The sequence below is a fragment of the Lepisosteus oculatus genome, chromosome 1 (assembly GCF_040954835.1).
Source record: "Lepisosteus oculatus isolate fLepOcu1 chromosome 1, fLepOcu1.hap2, whole genome shotgun sequence".
In the NCBI taxonomy this organism is placed as follows: Eukaryota; Metazoa; Chordata; class Actinopteri; order Semionotiformes; family Lepisosteidae; genus Lepisosteus; species Lepisosteus oculatus.
In genome coordinates, this window is record NC_090696.1 from 78,574,999 (window position 1) to 78,593,694 (window position 18,696).

Here is an 18,696-nt window from a genome sequence, read left to right on the forward strand (position 1 = left end):
TCAACTAGAATAACAAAATCCCTGCTTGTGGGACACTTCCGTTGTGCCCAGTGTTTCAGGGTACAGAAAAACTGACTAGTTTGCTTTCGAGGTGACAGTAAGAAACTAGTGTATTAAAATACACGAATTTAGCATTAAAAATAAACTTTGGCAGCTGAGGTTTATTTTGTTAATGTTTTATTGATATATTTACAAGTTCGTTTAATTTTTTTGCAGTACTGTAACTTAGTCTTGTAAAACAATTTAATTATCCAATTAAGCCAATCATATTACGTTTAAAGGAACTTTCTTCTTTCTTCCTTCCTGCGGTGGTGTCTTGGAGACAGACTGAAGGGCTGCTGGTAGGAAGTGTTCTGCGCCTTTAAGACTTGAATAGGTGGAACGAAGCAGGCTGTAGTGTTAAGTGCTGCGCAACTCAGGCGACAAAGCAGATCTATAGCAGAGAGGTGGACAAACAGATAAATGGAATGTTAACAATGGGATATACCTGGGTTTCGTTGTTTACCTTGATGCTGTTATGGTTTGAAAAAGGTAGGGTTCTTCACCGGTGAAAGCAGGCTGAAGTCGCTAATGCGTGTTGTAGGAATTTGATGATTTATCAGTGATGCTTGAACGGAGCAGGATTTCACTTTAAGAAATCTAAGTTTAATTACATTAAACTAAACTTAAACTAAAGTTTTTTTTAAGAGGATGAAGTTACTTTAATTGGGGATGTCAAAATCTTGTTTGTGTATCTCAAATGGTTAGTGTATAATTTAACTTTAAATTGTTTCGATTCTCTGCACCTAACATAGGAAAGCACTTTCTCATTTTAAATTTATGTGAACTGGATTAATAACATCTATCAGCACAGGACTCTATAAAATATTAGTTTTAACCCCTAAAGTTACATTATTCTTTCATGCATATAATATAGTGAATTATTTATGATATCGGTGAAAAAAAACTACAGTTCATTAATGTAACAGTTGTTTGCTAGTTGTGGAAAAAATGTTACATGTATTTAGACTTTTGCTCTTTTATTTAATATTTACAAAAAGTTATAAAGAGATACATTACAACAGAGCACCTGTAATATGAATGTCGTACTCCACGACACCACTGGCTTACGTAGCAGGATAAGCGCATCGGCAGGGGTGCTGGCGCTGAATTCGACTAACAGCTTAATTCGTTAATAATTTAAAACATTTATTGTACAACAAATTACATATCACTAAAATGCTGTGTGTTCTCCATTCTCCTCTTCGTAAATGATCTATTTAACCACTTTTTACATGAAGAAATCGATTCCTTCTTTTCTGTCGTTACAATACAAAAGTACATTTGCATGCTTGCTGCACAACATACCATGTTATTAAAAGGCGCTTCGGAGCAGACTGACTTTGTTGTTAGGTACGACAGGTAACGTGGAGGTGGAGCATCAAGGAGCGGCCGTATTTGTTTTAAGGGTGCTTTAAAAACTGCCTGGACACGGATGTAGGTAGTGTTTCATTTCGGCAGTGAATGGATCACGCCTTACACAAGACAAACTTCCAGCGCTTGCAACTCGTATGATAGTAACGTACGTTCATTATAAAAGCAACAAAGCTTTTGCTAAATTAAAGTTGCAACCGTAGCCCCTTTGAGGAAAACGGTTTGGAAACGTGATACTAGTAGTACGAGTAGTCAGAGCGCTTTGGCTGGACAGTGAAGCGGTAATTTGAGCAAATCTAAATGAATATACCATAGCCTGATGTAAAGGAGCAGACGTATTTCTTTTCTCTTGAAGACAGGGATTGTTGTTACATTCGTGGAGACAGTTAAAGCTCAGTGTCCAAGCTGTATCAGTCTGGTCATCAAGGACTTCACGGAAGAGGACAGGACTGCGTGAATTTATGTATGCTTCTGTTTTCGCTCACAAGCTAAATCCCCAAAGTGTTTTTCTCTGCAGTAATAACAGGCTTCCCATTTAAACAAGTATCTAATTAGTCTGTATTGGAGAAACACCGTCTTATCCCACAGCCTAATGCTACAAATCTGACTTTTTGCGAGGCTATAATCTTGCATTAGTAGTTTTAAAGCAGTTAAGCCATCCAGCCCTTGTATCAAAAAATGACAAAGAGTGTGTTCTTATGTGCTTTTGACTGCACAATCTTTTTCTCTTTGGATCTTTAAACAGTTGCAAACTCGGTGAGGAAAGGCGGAAGGTGTGTGACTGGAGGAGCAAGCAAAACAAACCTAGTCTGCGGAATTTACAACTCTGTACATGTTTACATGTACAAAATTGTAATGTAATTGTCATGCAATACATGATTTGAATATAGTCTTTTGTCTTGTCCTTGCAAGTCCGATGGTCACGATTGTTCATTGTGGACTTTTTATTAGCCCTCCGATTTAGAGGGTACGCAGGGTAAACCTTAGAGCTAAAATTAGGCATTTAGAATCTGTCCATCAGTCTGTTTTCTACACTGCTTTATCCAGGACGTTGTTGTGGGGGAGATGGAGCCTATCTCAACAAGCAAAGGGTGCAAGGCAGGATACACCCTGGATACACCCAGTCTATCGCAGGCCACACACACACAGACACACTCACACCAAGGCCAGTCTTCCCAGAAGCCAGTTAACTCACCAGTATGTCTTTGGACTATGGGAGGAAATCCACACAAACAAGTGGAGAATGATATGCACGCTCTAGATCGCACCTCTGGTCCTGAATTGAACCCAGGACCCCAGTGCTGCGAGGCAGCGATGCTGACCACTGTAGCACAGTGCTGCTCTACATTTGGAAATTAATCTATTATTTGAAAGTGAAAATAACATAAATCTGTTTGCCTTGAAATTATTCCACTATTTATCCCTCACAGTTGCGTGCAGGCTGAGTATCCTGTCAGGCTGTCTGTTGTCTGTCTTTATAACATTCAGTACATAATTAACTTGAATCCAGGATTTTGCAGAACAAAGAAATCAATGACCTTTCATTTACAGCTTCAGTCAGTAGCTTCCATATGTGTATAGTATTTACAGATGTTGAAATAATTTGTACATGTTTTCATGGGGCAGTCAAGGACATTAACTTTCTTATTTTAAAGCCACACAATTGCAGCTTTAGCCTTGTGCTTTGGTTCTCTAGTATATCTTGCGGAAAAGTAATTTTTGTCTGCGTTTTAGATCCGAGTAGGTTTTTCTCTAAGATTTGCCAGTATTTTGCTCTGTCTATGTTCTCATCAGCTTTCTTCTTTTGATGAGAAGCAGAAGAATAACATGGTGCTGCCACCATGCTTGGCGACAGGGGTGGGTTTGACTGAGTGATAATCGATGTTGTATTTGTGTCAGATATAACACTTGGCATGTAGATCAAAAGGGTCCAGTTTTTTCTTGTCTGATCACAAAGCCTTTCGCTAAATGATTGCATATCACTTAAGGCTTTTGTTGCAAAGCCCATGAGGAGATTTTAGATGTTCTCTTTTGTTCCATACAAGCCTCATTGTGGAGTGAACTCTGTAACTCTGTAAGTCACCATTGAGCTCCCTTTGGCATCCCTCACCAGTTTCCTCCTTGCCTAGCTGCTCTGTTTGGAGGGACAGGCTGATCTATGGAGTGTCTGGCTGCCCTCGACTCCTTACTGATTGACTTCACCATGCTCAAAGAGACATTAACGGTCTTTGTTTTCATATTCTGCTCCTCGTCTGCGCCTTTATGCAGCTTTATCCTTGACTTGTTTTGAAACCCCATTGGTCTTCATGGTTAAATTGTTGCTTGAAATCCACTATCTTCCCGAGAGACCTTACAAAGATACTGTAGTTGTATTTATATTTAAACCATCTAAACCACCTTTATTGCACACAGACCACTCTACTAATTATGTTTCTAATAGGTAATTTTGTGAACCTAAATTAATTTTTCTGAGCGTTCTGGCGCACTATGGCTGCCGTCGCATCATCCAGGTGGGGCTGCACATTAGTGGTGGTGGAGGGGAGTCCCCATTACCTGTAAAGCGCTTTGAGTGGAGTGTCCAGAAAAGTGCTATATAAGTGTAAGCAATTATTATTATTATTATTATTATTATTATTATAATAATTGTAATGACTTCCATTTTTCATTGAACAATGTATTGTTTTTGCTTTGAGTGTTGAAGTAGGTTGTAGATACAGTATAACAAATGTTTGCTGCTTTAAAGTGCCATGACAGCCCACTTGAAAACAGGAGAATATGAAAGCTGTGCAAAGGTCTGAATACTTTGGAAAGGTGTTATACAATAATTTTATTCAAACAGGGGACATGTACTTGTCCTTCATTTAAGTGAAGGAAGGGGGTCTTTAGTCAATCCAATATAGACTATTCCGTTCAACCTAATAAAATAGGAATGGAAATTTAATAAATAAAATGTCTTGAGCAGAAAAAGTAAATGTCTATAGAGTTTAACCTTAGCTTTGCTTATGCTGGTTGACCAATATCATGCTTTTGATGTGAATTTTTACATTTTTTTTATTTTAAGCTTCTGTTCTTCCTGTGAACTGTACTCATTTAGATGTTTTAGGAGGGGTTGGCACCTTCAATGAGAAACACCAGTTCTTATGAAGAAAAAATGTAGTTAAGACTGATCTCACAGTATGATATGAGGTTATGTGCAAAAGCTCTAAACTCGTTATATACCATTTGATGGAACATACAGACGTATACACACTGAAAGGAGCATTCAAAATTATGAAAAGTTATTTGGATTATGCAGTTTCTCTAAAGTCTTGCAAATGTAAGGTCTAGGTCCCCCTGTGGTTTCTGTTTGGAGTACAGCACAACTACTCCAGACACACTTTTACCTGAGGGGCCTTTTACCAAATTTTCAGTACAAAGAATAACATTTGGTGGAGCCAAAGAGACTCGCGCGTTTTTGCTTTTCCATGTGGGGGCTCATTTATATTTTGCTAACAGCAATACTGAGTCCAGTTCACGTGAGATGGACATGACCAAGTACTGCTGGTTGGTACTTTGTAAAGGCAATAAGAACATAAGAATAATGCTTATGTTCTTACTACTGTTCTTTTGTCATAAGAGGTCTGTTACTTCTTGAAGGAAAACCCAGTAAACATCTCGATGATCTTATTTTGAGCATTTGAAAAAAAATAGTACATCCGTATGAATGTATTTTTGGAGGTGGGCATGGTCTTCACATGGAAGTAAAGCTGCAAAAATGCAGTAAATATAGAGATATCAGATGTACAATCAGAATCAACAATCCAATTATAACTTTAAGGAAAAAGTAGTAGTGCATCTTATTTAGCAGAAGAAAAGATTAGGTTTAATCCAAAACTGTAATAATAAACACAAAGCATTTATCTGTTGTGAGCCTTAATTGTGTTGACATTTGATAAACTAAAAGTGAGCTGAAATGCAGTATTCCTAAAAGACACCCTGAATTGGATTTAAAATGTGTGTAAACGTATTACTTACGTATGATGCATTGTCTCTGTTATATGAAAATACTTTCCTATATTTTTTATTTTTTTCATTTAAGGCTGGACGGAGCCTGTGATTACACCAAATCTGTCCTATATGGTGCTTTTGAAAGGTGGATCTTTCACGCTGCAATGCCGTGATAATTCCAGTGTGAAGTGGTCTCTGGAAAGAGATGTTGGATATAAGAAAGATCTCAAATCTGAAAACAAAGATGGTAGTTATTATTTAACTATTTCCTATGCAAAGCCCGATGTGATGGGTCGGTATGTTTGTATAAATGAACAAACATTGGCACAGAGCTCAGTCTACATTTTTGTAAAAGGTAAGGCTTATCATTATTGTTATTTTTTTACTCTGAATAGGAGATTTGTTCTATATGTCTATAGGAAACTTTTGATAAACTTATGTTTTGTAATTCGTTTTCATCCTAATAACCACCACTCCCAACCAGTGATTATTAAATGCTTTTGATTAAAATGCTTATTAAGTAGCCTTTTCTATTTGGTTTATTTTAAATGGCTGATTTAAGATCTGAAATTAAATTATATCCATTACACCTAAACCTATATAACAAGCGTAAATCTTTAGGAAGTGTTAGGAAGTCATGATATCCTGAGATGTTAAATGGGCTAAACAGCTCTTTTCATCTGTCACTCTGTCACTCCTGTCTAGTTTATAAAAGTACAGTATCTTAACTTACTGAGCATGTGGTGGCAACACATTTGTAGCAATGATTTATTTTAAAAAGCATGTAGATATATACATTATTTAAATAAAAAACAAACTATGACTACATATTCTAGATTGTGTATACTATTTGTAAGTAAATACCGCATGGGTATATTTATATTCTTTCATTTTTTAAAGTTCTCCCTTTATGATACAAATATATAGTGAAATATTTGAGTTTTACTTGAAATTGTAAACTTTGCTAGATTGCATGACTTTGCCATTTTTTCAATCATCAAGTTGAAATGTAATGTCATATTTTACTGTCTGTGTTGTTGAGGTGGGAATTATCACAAAAGCTCTTTCTTAAGGAATGGTCCCTTCAATACCTATAATTTTCCCAAAAGAAATCAGTTTTAACAGAAGCTTAGATGGGATAATATTTTAATTCCTTCTAATTAATGTGTAAAGCAAATTATATATATTTCTGCAAAAATATTACTGAAGGGGCTACCATTCAACATGTATACAGTATATGACATTTTCTTCTGTGCTTACAGACCCCCCAAATCTTTTTCAAAAGACCATAATGGTGGATGTCATAAGCAGAGTGGGGGATGATCCTATCATTCCCTGCCTTGTGACTGACCCAGACACAAAGGGTTTGAAGCTGGAGAAATGCAGTGGGGAGCCAGTTCCCAAGGAGATGAACACCACTGCCAGCATTGAAAAGGGGATCACCATTAATAGCGTACAAAAGATATTTGAAGGCTGCTATGTCTGTACTGCAAAGTACAATGGAAAAGATGTCAAGTCGGATGAATATAACTTAATAGTACGCCTTGGTAAGAAAAAAGAGTTGGATTCTTACCCTATTGGGGAATTTGGACAAATCACTGTACAGTCATACCTACTGTATGTATTTCTTGCATAAAAATAAATGTCCATAGTATTAAGTCAGAGGATAAAAACGCACATTTTCTGTGCTTGTACATAACACTAAAAGTTGGTGAGCATCAGTAGTTGTGAGCAGATTATTAGAATGTAATAAATCTGAACTTTTATTTCAATAATAAATTCTTAGTGACCGTCATAACATAACATGGGTGGCACAGTGGAGGTGTGTTTAACATTGCTAGCTCACAGTGCTGGGGCCCTGGGTTCAATTCCGGGGGGTTATTTGGAAACCATCAACAGCTAGATCATTCTTGTGTATCTTACTAAGTCAGAGTTGCTTCAATCTAAAGGAAGAGATCATGACCGAACCCTTGATACCAAAAATGTGCACATTTAATACCTCCTTATCTTTTGAATCATGTGCATTCTTGTTTAGATATGTGTAGATTTTTTTTATTAATCGTGCCCAGTGATCCATACTCTACATCCTATTTGCAAATCAGCCTACAGTAGTCAAACCAATAAGTTAATTTTGTATTCATCACTGTTGTAGCTGTTGAAATATTAGCACTTAAATTTCATTGGAGGAGGTAGGCATGTACTGTATGATTATTTAAGTACTCCTGCAAAACATCTGGAGAGGATAAAAGAACAAATTAATTAAAGAAAAACTGCAAGGTTTCTGCAAGAAATATCTGCTTTAAATCATACTAAAAAACAAGCCTTCTTTTTATGAAGCGTAAGGGTTGAGACAAAACTGAAATCTTCACTACTTCCCCGGAGAACCCCTCCCACCTGTTGCTGTAAGATAGACAAAGTAGGTGGTAATACTGAAGAGCTGTATTGAGAACTGACTGCTGCAGTTTTCTGCTCTATAAGCTGCACTCTGGATACATCCCTGGTTTCTCTGCTCAAAAAGTAATGCTCAGAGGTGTTCGTCTGAATGTCTTGCGTAACTGCAGGTGTGCTTTGTAGGCAAATCTTATATTTAAATATATACCAGTCCCCTGGGTAAGGATTTGAAGAGCAGATCATTGAGTTTGCCCCGAGCTCCACCTATGCAAATACATCTGAACCAGACTGTCAACACCTTTAAAAAAGCAACGGCTGAAACAGTTTTTAGTGCTTTGTGCTTTAACTATAGTGCCCAACATTCTTGTGTTTTCATGTATAAAACATACATGTATACATGCGTTTTCATGTATTTTTTTCAGTTTTCACTTCATTTCATTTGTTATTGAATGCTATAATGAGTTCTATTAGCATCATCACTTTCTATGATACCTCAGCATTCAAAGCTTCCATAAAAGGCTGCCTAAGAAGTACTATACAATGGCAATAGAGAATACAGGTGTGTAATCTGTCAGGTTTGCACCAGACTGGTAATGTTGTCCTCTCATTACGTCATCGATAGGTTTTCGGTCTGGATGGAACTTGGTTACCCTGTGCACAACTGCACATTCTCATATGCTTCACCTCCAAAGCTAACAGATAAGACTAGGAACAATTTATGTTGCAAATGAAATTTTCACATTTACTAAAATCACTTTTCTTTTTTGACCTTGTGCACATTATTTTTCTATGAAATTCTCTTGCCATGGAGCTGTGATGGACAGCATAGTGGACCTGTAACAACATTTGTCTTTGTGGGTACTTTTGTACTAAAAACAGAAGCAAAAACATATGGTTTATTCAATATTTGTTAATTTCTCTAAAGCTTCTTCGCACGCACCGGACATTAAATTGGATAAAAACAAAAAAGTGATTCTGATAAAAGGCGAGACATTTGAAGTGAAATGCAGTACTGTCAATGTGGATCATGCTTTCACTCTGGGGTGGATTTGTCCAGAAGCTGTGGTAAGAACTTAATTTTAATGTTTTTAGTAACAATTTATTAATAAGAAAATTAATGTTTCCCTAAGCTTGCTCATTTTGAACAAGGAAAATCAGCACGTACTTGAAAGGGAATACTGTTAATTACTGTAGATGTGATACCATCTCGGGGACCTGTGAAATCATGTCGATTGGATTGTATTGCTGTAAGGGTCAGTGGGTGCTGTGCGCTGTGTGCTGTTTGCAGTATGCTTAGTGGTCAAGATGTAACTGCCTTTATATATTACTTTCTCATTAAAGATTTATTTAGAACCAGTCAGTAAATAAAGATCTTTTCAGGACCTTAAATATCTCAATTAATCAGCACTATTTCTTTTGATTTGGGGTAAAATATTTTAAATCATACCAATAGGATTGCACTGTGAAGCGGGAAACCAGAAAGCAGATTGATAATTATTCAAAAGATTCACAGCTACTGATCCATTCGGTTAAAGTCACGGATTCAGGAATTTATCAGTGTGCAGCAGAAAATAAAAAAGGAAAAACTATGACTTCAGTTGAACTACAGATTCTAGGTAAGAACATTTTTTTGTCTACCACGTGAGTGTACAATACAAAGAAGTTCTACACAGCATTGTCTATTTATCTAGTCTCTTACCTTCAGTATGCTTTTACTTCCTAAGTAAGGTGTTGGTGGAAAGGAAAATGCTTATAAAATGAGAAATTCACACTATATACATGTTTATTTTTTACTTGGTAGGGTTTTGCTTTGTTTCTATTGTTGTATATTGTGATAGTATGGTAGATTACTAACAGGCCTTGATTTGTTCATAACATCACTCGTCTGTATTTTATGTAGAACTGTCTTTACTTCATTCCAGAGAGGGGATTCATTAACATTTCAGCATCAGAAAACACCACCATTAATGTTAAAGCTGGGGAAAGTTTAACTTTAACAGTAGAATTTGAGGCATACCCTCGTCCTGAGAATCTTTACTGGATGTATGAGGGTGAAGAGCTGCAAAACGCCTCTGACCATATTATTGCCACAGAAGAAGACAGCTACAGGTGATCAAGATTTTAAGAATTTGTTTCATTGTATTAAAAAATTAAATTCTTCCATTTTGTCTAGAATGTTTCACAGAAGTAGTTTGTGTGACTCAGGCTGTGGATGCTTTCTGTTACTCCCTCAATTGAGTTAGAACATGATACCATCTGTCTTTTAAAAAGCCTTTAAAGCCAAAGTTCTGTTTTAAATGGGAATTTTTCCATTTTTGTCTGTACCAATATGAAGTGGGAAAAGCAAGAAATTACTCCAAACACTAATAACTAACAATATAATTGGAAATATATGATATTTCTTTTAGTTTTAGGTTGATTTGGCTTCTGAAAACATTGGCCCTGGTGTGTGAGAGTGTGTGAGAGTACTTGTGAGCCTTGCAGTGGACCCAATGTAGTGTCACCTTTCATTCTTAAGAATCTGCCTTGTACCACACAGGATCCAGGAGAAAAGCTAATGATTTGTGCCACTGAGTGACGGTCAGCTATCTACAACCATGACTGTCTGTTGCCTCATGTGGCTTTCTGGCAGAGACAGGTGTTGTTTGCCTATAGAACATGGAACATGCTGGAAACCATTTAAAAAAATATTGAGGATCTGTTTAGGGGTTATTGTAGCCTGATAAAAGATTTATTGCAAATTGGGTTCTTTATTTGGCCAGTTGCAAACAAAGTATTCCTTCCATCTTCTCGAGTTGTTTCACAGAGTTTGATTAAAGGTGTATGTAACATTTGAGATCAATTATTATTTTGTTTTTATAGGTACCACAGCAGACTGAAGCTTGTGCGTCTCAGAGGATCAGAGGGAGGCAATTACACATTTTTCACATCAAACTCATACGCTGCTGTGAACCAGACCTTCGATGTTCATGTTCTAAGTAAGTTAAGGGATGGTAATAGGTAGTGTATATGTGTGTATTTAACATGGATTTTTTGAGACCTAAGGGTTATTTTTTTTCCGTGCATTGTATTAGGTAAACCAGAGATTATATCTCAGGAAGGACCGATCAATGGCCAGGTTCGCTGTGTTGCAGCTGGGTATATGGCTCCTGAAATCTCTTGGTACTCTTGTAAACAGCCTCATGTGCGGTAAGTTTAACTTGTTAAGGTTGAGAGTTACAGTGAAAACTGCATTCTGAAAAGCTTGCTTGTGACAGTGAGGTACATATGTGGATAGGCAGAGAGAGTATGATAAGAAATCTGTCTTTCATCCACTAGCCACTCAGAGATCACAGATGTACATTGACATCATGTCCTACACAGCCAAACATTTGTATCCTTTTGATTCCGACAAGTGCTTTCAAACATACATGCTAAGAACATAATCTTTCGTCATGTATAAAATTAAAATAAATCTACAACTCCAAAAATTACATGCAGTCATCTGACTTTTCCCATGGCAAGCACATCTATCCCCTCATGACCTGGATCTGAATAGTGAAGGCAGGTAGGCATGGACAGACAGGGACACAAAGAAACCATAACTGCTGAGTCTGTGTTTCTTAAGGCTACTTGCAACACTGGGTTGTTATAACTGTGCTCTTTTACAATGTTTTTCTTCTTGTTACAAATTTGGTAATTTGTTTTGCTTATGATTATTGTTAAGTGAGAAAGCTCTAACTTGGATTTCCCCATATCTCCGAATCAACAAAGGTGATGCTCTAAGTTTTTTTCCTCAGAATGTAAAATCAATTCCTGTTGTAATAGAGGAGAGAAATGTTTATTAAGGCTAAGATACCCTGATGTTAACAGCATAGGATTCCTAATTTAATTTTTCCCACACTGATTCTATAACATTGATGGATGTCTTTCCTCTTTTGAACAAAGGCACAAGTTATACAGTACCTCAAGAATAAAATGCTTTGAAAGAGCCCCATGTGTTTAGAAGTTGAACAGAGATTGGTTTCTTCCAAAGCCACATCTAAAGTGCAATTTTTAGACTGCTGCAATTTACTGCCAAGCCAGAGCTCTTCCCAGCTGGCAGAACTGCCTTTACCACAATGAACTCGCTAATGCAATCTGAGTATTACATCTTTACAGTAGCACCCTCTACTCAGTGTGCTGTTGTAAAACACAATTCCCACAAACTCAAACATATAATTCTACTGGGTCAGAAAACAATTGAGGTAAGCTTGACTTTGCATTTTCGTGGTGTTTTCTTAGTCACACTGCATTGTTTATGTGAAAGGAAGCAATGAGCAAGAAAGACATCTGAATTGATACTAAAAATTCTTTTCCATTAAAATGAGCTTCACCAGACAATTTCGTAAAGCCTTAAGACAAGACATTTCAAAATATGGAGGCACAACTTTTATCTGCCAAACATCTGATGATGATGTATACTGTATGTTAATAAACACTTGCAACAAGTCCTACATTTCTAATAATTCAGAAATGTACCCTTCCTTTACTGTAATAAATCCAATTTAAGCTTTATTTTAACTTTGCCATTATTGTTTAATTAGATACTGTAAATTCTCAGTTTGTCCATATTTAGTACTCACTCTCATAACCCGAAAATGTCATGGGCAGATGCTGGTCTCATAAAAAAAACAGTGAGTCAATAACTGTGTTAAAGTTCCACTGCTTGTGAGCAGAGAAAACAGCCTGGAGCAGAGGCTTACTTCATTTGCATTAGGTTCTTACAGTGAAGACGTGTGTGAGTAAGAACGCAAAGTTCACTGCAGGTGACTCTTCCTAAAACAAGGGCATTTTATGTAATGTTTATTATGTAGTTAGGCTGAGAGTTTTATTTACTTTTGCAGGGGGCATAACCTAACAAAGTCAGGCAAGGTTTTGAAGTTTTCAGTGAGTTTGTCCCTGGGTGTGGAATTGGTGTAAATGATATGCTAGAAATTCTTATATGATATCTAAGTAAGACTTTGGCATTTAATTCTAAAAAAACAAATCCTCTTTGTCAAAGTTTGTTTTAACTGAACCCTGCTTTGATAAACCCTCAGACTGTAAGTGCATATTTTGTTTTTTTAAAGCTATTATTCTTATTATAAGGTTTCAAAATGGGGATATGAAACCACCATGTGATTTTGAAATTAGTTTTTTTTCTAAAGTTGATTTAATCATTGTAACAGAGAAGCAGAATGCATGCTTCTCCATTTAGGCAAATCTTATTTACAGTATATAGTTGTTGAAAATGTGAATCATAACACCACTGAAGCACTGAATACAGGATGTTCATGTTCATGTCAATCCCAGGCAGCTGCAGTGGGGACAGTCTGGATAATCTAGATAATAACTAGATAATCTGGATAAATAGGGTTCTGATAAGAGAACACTGAAGTAGTGAAGGTTTATGTATTTACTTTCTTACTAGCTGTGTTTTAATTAGTTTTTATATAAAGTTTGCTCTATATTTATTTTCTGTTTTCACAAGTAACTGGAAGTCGGTTTTAACAAAATGCAAATGTGCATCAGTTTTTTGCATGAATAAATGAAAATTGACAATTGTAAATCTAACAGTATTGTATATTGCAAAAAAAGATCTGTCCAAAATAATTGCATGTTTCTAAAATCATGACATTTACAGTAGATGTATCCACACACTGTGCTTTGTTTTGAAAGAAAAACAAATGTTGAAAATTTAATCATGAAAATGTTTAATAGCCATTAGGTAGTTTCACAAAGTCTTAAAAGATTATAAAAGTTTCTAGAAGTTATCTTCACTGGCTATTAAGGAGACTGAATGCAGAAGCAGAGGACTCATTACATATCAATGTAGTCTAATGTAGTCTAATGTTAAAGTGCATTAATATTGACTGTAAAATATTCCATTTGTGACTGTAGTGTCCATCTTCTGGAAGTTTAAGTCTCATTTGATGGTTGATAACCCACAAGAATGTGGACATAAAGTTCTACTCAATTGTGTGATCTGAAAAGTGTTTTGGGTGAATAACGTGCTACCAGTGGAAACAAGTTGGAATCTTCAAAGAAACTTCTACTTCTAATTTTGCCATAACTGCAATTCAGGGTTGACCTCATGAATCTGGTCTCTATAGCAGATGTCCAAAGCTACATAAAAAGAAAAGACTTGGACCTGATAATCAACAACCAATTGACTCAAAAAGGGACCAAGTAATGTATTTAGATTGAACGTGGAGTTTTTTTCCATAAGCAGTATGATTTACATAGTAAGGTAAAGTTTATGTTGAAAAAGAATGGTTTGGTGACTGTGAAGTATGGAAGTGGATCAGTTTTGCATCCTCTGGTCCAGACATTCTTGTTAGAGTTGAGAGATGGAATTTATTTCAATGTATATCAGATACATGCTTGGTCACAAATGGAGTTCCCAGCAAGATAATAACCTAAAATACAGCTTTAGCTAAAGTACATGCCAAGAGGGTATTCAATCAGAGTTCCTGAATGGCCATTTCAATCCCCAGACATCAACCCAGTAGGACACCTGTGGTGAGAACTATAAAAGCTCTTCCAAAATGCAAACTTCCCAAATGTAATCTGAAGGAGCTGGAAATGGCCTGCAAGGAGGAAATGCAGGAAATGACCAATGGTCCCTAACAAGAAGTACCTGAACCTATTAGTGGTGTTGAAAGGATTATTTTTTAAAGGGCTTGTTAGTTTTTTATGAATTACATTGTATTGAATCTTTAACTCAATGTTACTCTTTCCCAGTTGAGCACCTTAATGGATTATTAGGATTATATTTGAATAGTTAGGCTTTACTTCTTGGGAGTTCTCTAAAGAGACAGTCTTTGAACTTGAGACCCAGCAAAGACAACTTGGTAGTTTAATCAGGTCTCAGAATAGTGTGTAGCTTGTACTGCGCTGGTCTATGGATGTCATATTGCATGCATCACACGCTCAGAAATTTCTGAAGTATTGTTGATTTTTAATAGTAACTGTAGGTCTGATCACACTATTGCAATGCTCTGTTTCATTTACTGGTCGAGGTCATAATTATCAGCATTTTCATTTGTAGAGTTTATTTTGTTTCAAAAATATAAAAAAAAGGTTCTGATGGAATTATTCCTAACAACAGCTGAGGTGTTTTTTTTCTATATCTCACAATACTTTATGAAATGAAGAACTTCTTATTCTCAATTCACTCCTTCTTAATATCAGTATTAATATCTAATTCAAGAAGAATTTGAAAAAGAAGTCAGAGACGCATTAGAAGAATTAAGTTCTTCTACTGTGTCTCTTTATGCCAGAAAGTGATCTAGTGGCTCTGGTCTGAACTCTTCAGGGCAGCAATATCTCCATTTGCAAACAGATTTATTTCTAATTTCTCTCTCCCAGCTATAACATGTAATATCCTTTTTATGATGTGATCAGAATTGTTACAAATGGTGTAAAATGATCAGAAAGGTAGTTATGTAAAATGTGTCCATATAAAAAAAAAACTTTCAATTGTTTTGAGTACAGTATAGCGAGCAGTATAAACATACTGTTCAGGTGGGCTGGTGACTTGAGGAAGGCAGAGATAAGACTGTGCACTAATTTAGGGCTCTGCCAACTGATCTCTACAGTCGTTACAGCTTTTAAAATTGTGATCTCAAAGAATTTCCCTTCTAAGTGCTTCTGACCCCAACTATTTTGCATGCGAGTGCTTCAGGATTATTTGCATGGCTTTTTTTTTGCAAAGCTAATCCTGTGCCTAAATAGAAACACACAAACGATGTTTTGGGAAATTCATTTTGTCTAAATTCTTGTATTTTGTGCATTACAGGAGGTACATTATGCATTTGAAATGATGGGAAAGACCTGGGCAGGGTAGGAGCTAGTAATTATAATGTTTAAAAATGGAATGCCAACAGCAATTGTGCTTTTAGTGTGTCAGAACCAATTTAAATAGGAGTACAAATACTAATTCTAGGAATCATTTCCATAATGACAAAAATAAAAATAATAAAATACAAAATAACTATATTTATATATTTTTTCTGACATTAGTACCCTGGCATGATTGGACTTGCTTCATTCCATTGCACTCATTCTTATTACTACACCTCAGACAGCTGCTCATGACAAAAGGTCTCATATTATGATGGCTTTCAATTGTTGGGATTCAGGGTAATGAAATTTTACTGTGTGTAATCAGATTTGTCCATAGACTGGTTCAGGTTTAAAGAATTGCTTTAGACATTTTGAGATATGTTCCTGTCCGTTAAGTAACTCATTGCATTGACATTCATAATTTTGCTCTCTGAGAACTATCTATTTTATTCTTGGAGCTGAATAGACCCCAGTCTTACCTTTGACAGGCCTTATTTTGTGATTATAGGATTATCGACATGAGTCAGAGACATGAGTCAGATAAACACACTGATACTGTAGTTCCCTTCAGAAACTGAGTGGGGAGTATGGATGTCTGTGTTTATGGTTGGGTGAGAATGCAGGGCCTGAAAGGGTGGTGTTGGAACTTGAATGGTGTTTTACTGAAAGCAACTTTTCAGCCAACAAAAAAAAAACAAAGCGTTAGACTACATTTTCAAAGGAGCACCTGAAATTGTTGAGGCAGGTTTTCTTTCTAACAATATCCTCACCCATGTTCTCACTTTGCAGGACAGCACCATTTCCGCTTTCAGTACTGATTTCCTCAGTAGAATTGAAAGCACCGCTACACGTTATATAAAATTATTTTTTATCATTGATGGGTCTTCGCATTACTTACAACAATAAAGTTAAAACTGACATCAATGCACAAAACTGTCTTGTTTTTCCATATCATTATTGATGCTTGGCAATAAAATTTACAATGTTCTGATTTCTAGGTGCTCAGACCTGCCTGGTGCCACAAAGGAGACTATAGAAGTCAGTACCATCACTTTACCGAGCTCAGAATTTGGGAAGACAGAAATTGCGAGCACTCTGAACATTTCCAAACTGGATTTTCATACCGTGGAATGTGTGGCTCAGATTGGCAATGAGCAGGTTTACAACTTGTTCTCTGTCAATGGTAAGTAGTTTATTTTTTTTCTTAAAGACATGGTCCAAACACAACAATGGCTTAATTAAGATTAAGATAAGATCACTTTACTGGCCATATACAATTTCTTGTATTAGGAATTTATCTTTTCTCATACCCCAACTTGCTCTCCATAAGACACATAGACAGGGAGAGAAGCTTGGGGTCAGAGCGTAGGCATCCCTGGAGCAGTTGTGGTTGAGGGCCTTGCTCAAGGGCCCAATGGAGTAGGATTCCTCTGCCAGCCAGCGGGATTCAAACCGGCAACCTTCCAGCCACAGGAAAAGATCGTTAGCCACAGAGCCACCATACTGCCCCTTAAACACTGGTTCAGACAATGTCTGGTGTGTAATCCGTCGTTGGAACAAATCTGTTTGAGTGGGGTTTGCTACAGTGAAGGTGAAAGAAAACATGTAAAAGCTTTGTGAAGGTAATGTGTTTTTGAAGGTAACAAGTGAAATCTGATATCAATCATTCTCAAAGTATTCTCAAAGTATAGCAGGGCAACAAAGTCAAGGTCCTGCCAAGTAAATAAGAAAAAAAAAACTAAAAATAAAATGCTGATTATCCGTTTGATTTAAGTTTTTATTTATTTTTTTGTAAATCTGTGGTTTTAGATTCATTAGACTTTTTTGGGAAATAAAAATACTGTGTAGTTTTAAGCATATGATTTTTAGAAAAAAATTAGGTTGGAATGCACTTTGTTTTTGTGGTGTTTTTGGCTAAACTTATATGAATGTATATCTCAAAAGTGAGCGTGTTGCTAGTATCTTGCATATTATAGATCTTGAGCAGGAGGCTCAAACAAAGCAAGAACTGACAATATTATTGTTTCCTGCAAAAAAACCCCTGCAATTTGGCCTTAATATATTAGAAGAATGAACTATTATACTGTTCTGATATTGTGATCTGTTTTCTTTTTATTCTTGTGTCTGTGAATCTGCTCAAGATGGATTAGACTTCAGTGCAAGTTCAGCATTTGTTGGTGGTATTATCTGTTGCTCATTTTTTTTAATTCCTTTGTTCCCTCAAGCTGTCACTCATTCCTGGTTACTATAAATCTTCTCTGTACATTATGCCTTTTTAAATCTGCATCTGCATTATAAATAAAGTTTAGAACTTTAGAACAGAGAAGTTTAGAAGTCATAGAAGGCAGCGGAGTCATTAATTATATTATATCAAGTCAGCATTCATAGCACAGATTGTTGTTGTTCTAAGCTTTATGTAAAAGGTGCATCATGTTATCAATCTCAATTTGATTTGTAATTATATCCAACCTTTCTTTTTGGTTTCATTGCTGAATGTCTATCCAGATTCCTTTTTCTAGCTGTATTTGTTGTGGTCTAGACTGATTAGTTATTTGTAGTTGTCTTGATATATATATTTCACTTTTGGAATTATTCTCACTTTTTAATCAGAGCAGTAATGCATTATTATTTTTAAAATTATGATAATACTCTGTCTGTAGTCCAGTGTAACCACAACTGATATTTGATTTTGAAATTGTGGTGCAGAGATAAAAAGGCAATTCTATTTCCAGAGTAAAAATACGCTGCCACGTTCGCAAGTCTCCCATTCGAAACCTTTCCTCCCGTTATCACCTGGACAGTAGCACAACGTCACTAAACAACGTTGATGCAGCTGTCTGGCGTCCTCCCTCCGGCCTAGTTGTTCCGTGTCTTGCGTCGCTGTCTCATTTGTGTTTCTGTACCCGGTGTCCTATTCAGGCCTTATGTCTTGTGTCCTTGTCACATTGTGTCTTGATCCCTGGTGTCCAGTTCGGCCTCAGGTCCATCCCTCTTGTTCAAGACTGATTAGTTACTTGTAGTTGTCTTGATATATATATTTCACTTTTGGAATTATTC

The 18,696-nt window shown here is 36.3% G+C and overlaps 1 protein-coding gene across 1 annotated transcript in view; it reads left to right on the top strand.

Moving 5' to 3' along the window:
- Positions 1-373: 373 nt before the first annotated feature.
- The window catches only part of kita (KIT proto-oncogene, receptor tyrosine kinase a), a 45,398-nt gene continuing 27,075 nt past the window's right edge, over positions 374-18,696 (top strand). The window contains exons 1-9 of the mRNA XM_015345906.2: positions 374-531; positions 5,492-5,755; positions 6,663-6,947; positions 8,717-8,856; positions 9,245-9,407; positions 9,714-9,900; positions 10,654-10,769; positions 10,866-10,980; positions 16,638-16,822. Coding sequence (XP_015201392.1) covers positions 468-531; positions 5,492-5,755; positions 6,663-6,947; positions 8,717-8,856; positions 9,245-9,407; positions 9,714-9,900; positions 10,654-10,769; positions 10,866-10,980; positions 16,638-16,822 — 1,519 coding nt within the window. The 5' untranslated portion in view covers positions 374-467. The remainder of the gene's footprint in view (positions 532-5,491; positions 5,756-6,662; positions 6,948-8,716; positions 8,857-9,244; positions 9,408-9,713; positions 9,901-10,653; positions 10,770-10,865; positions 10,981-16,637; positions 16,823-18,696) is intronic.